Raw genomic sequence first — 8,775 nt, forward strand, 5'->3', positions numbered from 1 at the left:
CAGGAATGATGTTTTTCAAGTACAAGCATTAAACCCATATTATTTAAGGTGTTTTATCTTAAACACAAACACAATTCTTCTTAAGTTGTGAAGTAGTCTTTTCACACACCTATTAAGAAAAATCTTGACCTTTTGATTTTTTTCTCTAACCATTAAATACAATCATTCTCACACTGACTGGTAAAAATAGGTATTAAATATAACAGAGTTGAATTATAAACATTTTTACGTCAATGCTTTGTGAGTAAATAAAGCAGTGTTGTCTCTACTAAAAGGAAAACAAGCAGTCTTACCTGAGAGTCTCTGGACAGCAATTCCCTTTTGTAGTTGGTATAAAGTTGTTGGTTCTCCAGGCCTCAGAGCTCTCATCAGTCTGAGAATCAGGTGGCTTTCTACCCCTCATACAGAAAAGCACGAGTAGTTCTCCAGCAAACATCTTCCCCGCCAGCACCCCCAGACACCACACCAAATGTAGCACGCTGCTATTGTCCTCAGCTGTCCCTTCAAGAGCAAAGCTAGTTGACCTAGGTGGCAAGAAGAGAAACAACTTACTGCCCTCTGAAAGAGGCTCATTGGCTTCTTTCCTGCTTAAATACGTGCTTTAGTGATCCCAGCTGAAGCTGGTTACTGGGTGGGGTCAGTAATTAGCCTGACTCTCTCTACAGAAAATTAACCTAATTTAAGAGGGACTATTTAAATTTAGTTATTTCAACAAATGGTGACTTTTGACTTTTTAATTCCAATTTTTTATGGAAGTCAAGATCACCACATGTCAGCTAGAGACAGACTATGTGGGAATAGTAGATGAAGAGAGTAGAAAACATTTTGCTCTGAAATGAGCATATATGAGTCTCAAAGCCATGCTCTGAGCACAGCATACTAGAGCTTCACAACTATTGATGAGTGAGTGATACCTGTGAAACTATATAGACTCCGTCATAATGGAGCCACTAACTATTACAATAAGTTGAGTGAGATAATTTTTGGCTTTGATGCTGTAAGAACACCGCATAAGGCATCACCGCTTCCTGAATTGCGCCCAGAAGTTGAAATAACTTTTACATCCAATGAAAAGAGTTTATAGGAAGGCTTTTTCAAGGGTGTGCCTGCAAGCGTTATGTCTGCCACCTCCCTAACCATGGATCCAGAAACAAATAGCTGCTTTTCAGAGATCCCTGCTGTAGAATCCAGTTCTTTCTAACAACTGGGACAACATATTGTGATTATGCTGGCTGAGGTTATGTGTATGTGGTGGTGGTGGGGATGGAGCCGCTGTCATTTTTCTGTACAGGATGAACTCTAATCATAGATGTGAAAGAGGTACATGATTTGATCACTTCATCCACCCCTCTGCCAATATGGGAATGTTCTCTCACAAGTACATTCTGGACTGCAATGTCCAGTCTAGCTTCAGATGACTCAGAAATTGGCTAAATATCAATCTTTACAGTTTCCCAAAAGACAGTTCTTTGCTCAGCTTGCTGAATCTTGGGAAAGCTACTTTGTTTTGGGTTGCAAGTCCCAATCTATCTTTTATCACTCAATTGCCTGTTAATTTAGCTGTCGGACTTCACGGGCTTTCACGTGTTTTGCAGCTGAATGTTTTGAAGGCAATTCATTCGGCTAGGCTGATTCACTTCTTCCCAAACCTTTGGCGAGTGAGCTGTTAAAGCAGTAAAACTGTATAAAACAGAGCCAGTTGAAAAAAAATACCTGCCGGGGAGTTGGGGTAGCACAAGGGGAGAAGAGGACTGGGACAGGACACACATCAGCCTAATTACACAGGGAAGATGATTGATTATTAAACACGCAATGAGGTCTTAATAATTCTCTAATGGAGATGTTTACAGGTTTTCTAGATAGCTGATGGTTTTAGTTACACATTCAACTCTTCAAAATGGAATTTTGTATAAATGGCAAGTAAATTTGGACAGTGCATAAAAATTACATCATCTCAACATTTGAGTCTAGAGCTTAGTCAGTAGTGTAATAATTTAGAGCACATTTTTTTAAAAAAAGTAATATTACTCTCTTCTGGCACAAGTCATTGTTTCCTGGCTATTTGTTATTTCTTTTTTAGTTGACTAAAATACTAAGATTTTCAGAAAAATCTCCTATGTCCCTTGTGTAACTGCACATACTTACTACTCAGTGCAAGGCCAGCTGAAAACATAGCTTAGAAAAAAAATCCCTCATAATATCACCTATTATGAATATATTTTATTAAATATCACCTATTATGCATATATTTTTATTTTTGAAAAGTTTTTAAAATACAGTTAGTTTAATTTTAAAATACTGTACTGCATCTAGTCTCTTAGGTGTTTGTTTAGTTTTAGGTTTGAATTCAATTTTTTTTTTAGGTTGGATTTTAAAATACTGTTGAAATACACAGTAGGTTAGCAGATGTGGAGAGGCCAAAGCACCTTGCAGTGTGAAGAAACATTGGATTTGATGGCTGGGTCCTTCCATGAATTCTGAGATAGCTATTTAAAAATTGCCTTTGCCATTACTGTAGCACTCAACCTATTTAGACAGTATGTGTATAAGCAAAGGCACTTGTTGCATTTCCTGTATCTAACCACAAACTGAGTGCTGCTTCCCATGGATGGTGAAACCACTGAATGTCAGTCATAGCAAATGCTGCTTCTGTATTTTGAAAACTGCCTTGTTTGGAATCAGAAGACATTTGCCAGGCCAAATCCTAACAGAGCAGTGACTTCAAGTAAGAAGAAAAAAGAGCTCACATCTCCTGTGGCTTACACATCTGTTCTCTGTTGGTAATATTTAGCAGTAAATGTTGTTAATATAGTTTGAAAAAAACTTAGAGACTATGAAAAATTTCTGCTTAAAATATATTTTCAAGTACACTGACACAGTTTTACAGGGTGCTGTGTGTCTTCCCTGAATTATTCTCTATCCCATCTGGTCAGTTACAACTATTTGTAATAATATTGCATCTTCTGTCAGACTAACAGCTGTTTTGTTTTTAGACAGGACCCAGGGCTTTGGTCTTCTCAGTACATTAGCGGGTGCGAACCATAGCGTTGGGTCAGAAGAGAGCCAAGATACAGAAGTAAACAGTAATTCCTATTTCTTGTCTTTGCTCATACTATTTCTCGTGTTGCTCTTTCTTACTGTCACACTTGGTGTGGTGGTGATGGTGGCAGCTTTCTTTTTTTAACTCCTTTCTCAAGGGATGCTTCGCAGCCTGTTGGAATGTACTTTAAAGGAAATATTTCTGAAGTCTGAAAAACTATCTGTATTTTTCTTACAAGGCCTCCTGAGACAGTCGTTTTGTAGGAGCTGTCACCTCATGGCTGTGAGCTTGCTGTTTTTCAGGACATTGCCTCAGAACTAATTGTTTTACCTGGAGATGTCCGATTGTGTGCTCAGTGTTGGGTGTTGATCACACTGACTTCCGCACTGCATACTTGTTTTACCCCAGACAACCCACTGGAGCCAAGAAAGACTATTAAAAGCTCCATTCAAGTTGTTGTTTTTCATTAATAACCAAGAGCAGTATTTTGTACAAAAAAAAACCTATCACTTCATAGTGTGATTTAAAAACCAACAACAAACCTATCATAGAAAACCTTCACGTAGTACCTATTTGCAGTGTTGCAAAAGTGGCTTTTCATAGTACAGGTTTTGCAGTAAGTAACAGTTGAAGATAAAGAGTAAGTTTTGAAGTCAAACAGGAAGCACCTGATTTGCTGATGATGCTTTTTAGGTGCACGACTGGATACTCTAATGTCTGTTTGTTTCCTGACAGTCCAATCCATCACCAGCAGACAGAGAAGAATCCCATTTAGACAACAGAGAAGATGGAGCTAGCACAAACAACCTACAGATTGACAGCATTGTAGGTACGCTCTGTCTCTGCTTGGCAGATACGTTGGAGCAGGCACCCCTGGGATGGTCCCAGAAAGCCACTGGCTTCTTCTCAGTGAAAAGTATGGCATAAAGGTGCTTGCCCGAGCCAGTAAAGGCTAATTGTTCAGACTTTAGGTGTTCTCCGTCTTGAAAAACTGGACCCAGGTTTGGATAGGCCAGAGCCCCTGCAGTACTACCAACCAGAAACATTCAGATCTGATTTGGTGAAATTTCCTGATGTGCGTGTTGTGTGTATCTATAAACATCTTGATAAGAATAAAGCTTCAAGCTTTATGGTTGCAGAGAAAAATCATTACAGTGTGACCCAGCAGAGGTTCAAGTGTTTTAGACTACAGGTCCTTAAAATATTGCACCATTCCAGGAGATGGGACTTTCTTACAAGTTGTATGTGGAGATCTTCTAAAGGTTGGGTGTTGTTAGTTGTGGTCTAAGCATAGCCTCATTACTCTTTAATTTACTCTGTTGCTGTTCCTATACAGATCAGTTTATAATAAGCAAGAAGCCTTAAATATTGGATGAACTCAAAAACACTCTTGCAATGTAATGTAATGTATCAAAATTAATTACCATTGTAACGATGCCATGAGTGGTCTGTATGAACAATCAGTAAATTAAATGTTTCTTTCCCTCCTACGGGGTTGGAATTCCCAAATGGGATTTGCAGATGTTAAAATACTGGTTTTTATCAGAAAGGCTTTCATGCCTGCTGACAAAACAGAATAATTTACCTTAAATCAACCTCTATGCATTTGTTTTAGATCCCATGTTAGATATGGACATTCAGGAGTTAGCCAGCCTAACCACGAGAGATGGGGACCTGGAGAACTTTGAAAGGCTGTTCTCAAAGCTGAAAGAAATGAAAGGTAATGTACCAGGGAGAGAGGTCGTGAGCTGTATCACCTATTCTGATCACTCAAAGGCATGAAAGCCAGTGTGTGAGTTGGGAAGATCGTACAAATTCCTATTCTCCTGTCTGAGGTTCTTTATAAGTAGCTGATCTTTTCCTTAACTTGCCCTCCATCTTGATAGCGCTCTTGAAAGAAGTAGGGATTGCTCAGGTGACAGCTACCGCACTGATTTTGTCCACCCTGAACTAATGCTACAGTTTTCTATAAACAAACCTATAACAAGACCTTTTTTTTTTTTAGCACTACAACTGTGTGCCAGTCTTGCAGTTTAAACCTAGAGATGTTTGAGATGAGATCCAGTGTGCTCAGAAGCATCGGCTTTCTGGTGTTTTGGAATTGCAATTGCTCTTACTAAATAAGATTCATTTTTTATGATCTTAAACTAGCTTCTTGGTAGTCCCCTTAAAACAGCTGCAGTAGGCATTTCTCTCCCTGCCCACTCCTGAGGCTGACAACCTAAGTCATCTTCTTTTCCACAGATAAAGCTGCAACGTTGCCTCATGAACAAAGAAAACTACATGCGGAAAAGGTGAGGCTTCGAAATTGGCGTTGAAATTATTAAAAATGGGGTTTTCCTTTCTAAGCCATAGTTGCTTCTCTTGTGAAGTTCCTTTATTTAGAGTAGTAAGAACAAACTGCACAGTCCTAGGGAAGACTCTCTTGTCTCCGAAGAACTGGGTAACAAATCTGGCATTTTGAAACACCAGAAAAGGCTTTCCTCTTTCAAAATTTCTGAAAGTCACTGGCAATGTAAGTCAGCTTCCATTAAGTCAAAAGAAAAGCCTTCATCTCCAGGAAAATTTAATCATGCCTTAATTAGCACAAGTTTTGTATCACATATGCCTCCCGTGAATTCTAAATTATTGCCTCTGTGTTGTTGAAATTTCTGAACTTCAGAGAGGATTAGCATTGTACTTTGAAACGTGGTTGCCAGATTTGGCTGCTGCTCGGTTTCTGGTTTTTGGATGGTAAATGCAAAATCTTCAGTCATTTGAGGGGAATTTTTCTCCCTTTCCCATCTTTTTTCCCATTGTTAGGTGGCCAAAGCATTCTGGATGGCAATTGGAGGAGACAGAGATGAAATCGAAGGTCTCTCCTCAGAGGAAGAAAACTAAGTTCTTCTGTAGCTGTAAGCGACAGAGCCAATCCCAAAAGAGTGCTCTTTTCCCACAATGAGTGTTTATTGCAAAAAGCCCCATTTAGCTTTAGTTGCTTTCTTTGGTTAAAGGATTCCCTGCATCGTTGTAGTAAGTAACACATTCCACAACACCTAATGGTTAGCGTCCTTTTGTCTGACTGTTCATTTGTTCTCTCTCAGAGAATTTTGGAAGGCGATGCATGCAGTTGCAGGAAATAATAATTAGTTTACATTTTTCAAATTAACATCTTTCTTGTGTCTTTTGAGTTTAAATAAATAAATTTACTACCAGTTATCTTTCTACATACGGCTGGTGGTTGTTAACTGATTGCCTAATTCTACAGTCAACATTTTCGATGTAGGCCTGTTTGATGTTTTTATGTAGCTTTATAGCTGACTGACTAGTTAAAGCAAACCAGATTTGTATGAGCCATGAAGAGAGAGTTGCTGAATTGTGTCCTGTTGCAGGATGCTATGCCAAGGCTGCAAGGTTAATCCTGCTGAGTGCCAAAGCTATTAAAAATGGCCCACGGGCTTTGAATTCTGTTTGCGTGTGTAAGTATGTGGTCCTTCCCTGGGAAGTCGGGTGTTGTGCCATGCTCCCTGGGCTTCCATTAGAAACTAAATTTGGGATTAAATGCAAGACAGATTTTTTGCTGCTGTTCCAGGGGTGAAGTTCCCTGTCCAAACCTTCTGCAATGCTTGCACTCCATGGCCTAGTAGCATGCACGGACCTTCTGCTGCTGAATTCTGGCCTGAATACCTAAAGAGAAAAGCTATGATTACAAAAACCCCACACTTTCACCTGATGCATTTATTACAGACTTGGGCACCAGAGTACAAGTCTCAAATGGCTGCTTCAGGCTATCAAGGGTTAGAAAAAAAAGACCTTTGTCCTCAGGTTTAGTCTGTTGTCATCTTCTGCACAGGCACAGAGCCATAGGCTCACTGGAGAGTATAAACATGCAAGGCACTAGGAAGAGAAGAAGGAAGGCGTAGGCTGGTGAGGAGGAGAGAGGAGAAAATGTCAATGCCATCCGATCTCCTTTTCTCCTGCAGTCAGCTGTCAGATACAGCCAGCGGACCAACGGAAAGAGGGAGCCAGCGGATGCCCTGCTGAAGAATGAGGCCCTCCTCTAGTGCTTGTCTGGCTTACCCTCTGAAACGACACATATTTATCCCAAGAGCATTTCCTTATCGATCTGAAGATACGCCATGTTAAGCAATCTTACTTAGAAATTTTGAAATTAACTTTTCTAATGTCTTGGTTTTTCGTGTCAGTAAATTTCGTGAGTCTTGAGACAGTGGCTTTCCATAAATTATTTGATGGCTTCAAATTTTGAAAGCACTTTCACAGTGGTTCTTGACATTCATTGCCTCTTCTTCTAAGATTAAGCAATGCTAAAATAATAGGCATCTTGGAATGCTGTAAATCATTTCCTGGGTAAAAACTGCAGCGTTTTCAACTCTTAAGAAATAGAACTGAAGCCTTGTTAGCAGTTTGAAAAGCATTTCTCGTACAAAGACTGAGCAGTAGCTCCACCATAGTAAAACGCCTATTTTTTTTTAAGAATAAATGTTCCTTTTACAGGGACACAGGCACAGACATGCCAGGAAACTCACCTACCGGGGCCGCCTCTTCCAAACGGAGCAATACAAAGCAGCTGCTGGGCCGCGCCGTGACTTTACCGTGTCCTCCCATTCTCTCCTTCTTTTTCCCCAGCACAGAGCGCTGTAATAAAGAACCGAAGGTGGTGCCTTCCAAGTAGGGAACGGTTTTCCACGTTTGCTTCTTGCTAGCTGAAGGCTTTTTTTTTTTTTTTCTTTCTAAATATTTGTTGTGCAATAGTGATAAATGGCAAAAGTGCAGAGTAAATTAATTGAAGGCTGTGAAGAAAACAATGCACTTGAATACTTGATAAAGCCAAATCTTTAGACATGTGTTGTGCATGTGACAGTTTATTTGCACTTAATAAAATTACACAAATTAAAATCAAGTTCTTTGCTGCCTTTTTACAAGGCAGCAGCAGCAGCAGCTAAATTCCCATAAATGCTGCCTTATCCCAGGAATCAGAATTACCCTTTGGGGAATGCACTTCTTCAGTCTGTTACAAATAGGAGGAGGAGATTTGTATTATAGGAAATATATCCTGGAAAGAGTCACAGCTCTTGGCGTAGACAGTGACGAGAACAAGTTTTTGCAAGTGCCGAGCAAGTATTGCCAGGAGAAGTGAGCGTGATTTGATCAGAACAAGGAGTCTGGTACAGGAGGAGGCCGGCCTGACAGCCACCATCCCACAGGGAAGGCATCCCTGTTGCTACCGCCTAGGATTGGCAGAACGCTTGCACGGACAATATTTGGGTGCAGATCTTACATATTAAGAGCATGGTTTTGTTGTCAGTGTGTGTCTTGTTCCTAGATGCAGTCTGTGCTTTAAAAAAGCACAAATCATCCAGGTAGGAAGTGTGGCTAGGAGATACTAGGAAATAGTTTTAATGATCCTTAAAGATTATTGTACTTTTAAATGAACATTTACTCTTTGCTGGTGGCTTGTTTTTTGGTTTGTGGGTTGTGGTTTTTTTTTTTTTTTCTGAAGAGAGGCTTTGTTTTTGGCTACAGAATTTCTTTACAAAATAGATGTTGCAGAAATGAATAAAAGGGGCATTAGTGGACAAGCAAACCTGAAAGTTGTTGTGTCTTCACTTAGTTTCTCTTTGTATGCCACAGCATTGTTCAGCAACAACAAAAGAATTCCCATCTTGGTTTTAAATCCTTACAACCGTCTTGAAGTTGTTAGCTTTCCCTAGTTCTGGTACTCCAGTGCTGAACTG

General features: G+C 39.8%; 1 protein-coding gene across 1 annotated transcript in view; it reads left to right on the forward strand.

Moving 5' to 3' along the window:
* AAGAB (alpha- and gamma-adaptin binding protein) overlaps window positions 1-6,383 on the forward strand; it is a 12,781-nt gene extending 6,398 nt beyond the window's left edge. Inside the window, exons 5-9 of the mRNA XM_009709226.1 lie at window positions 2,994-3,076; window positions 3,776-3,869; window positions 4,656-4,760; window positions 5,285-5,334; window positions 5,843-6,383. Coding sequence (XP_009707528.1) covers window positions 2,994-3,076; window positions 3,776-3,869; window positions 4,656-4,760; window positions 5,285-5,334; window positions 5,843-5,920 — 410 coding nt within the window. The 3' untranslated portion in view covers window positions 5,921-6,383. The remainder of the gene's footprint in view (window positions 1-2,993; window positions 3,077-3,775; window positions 3,870-4,655; window positions 4,761-5,284; window positions 5,335-5,842) is intronic.
* Window positions 6,384-8,775: the final 2,392 nt, after the last annotated feature.

This window comes from Cariama cristata, unplaced genomic scaffold, assembly GCF_000690535.1.
Source record: "Cariama cristata isolate BGI_N322 unplaced genomic scaffold, ASM69053v1 scaffold37821, whole genome shotgun sequence".
Classification (NCBI taxonomy): Eukaryota; Metazoa; Chordata; class Aves; order Cariamiformes; family Cariamidae; genus Cariama; species Cariama cristata.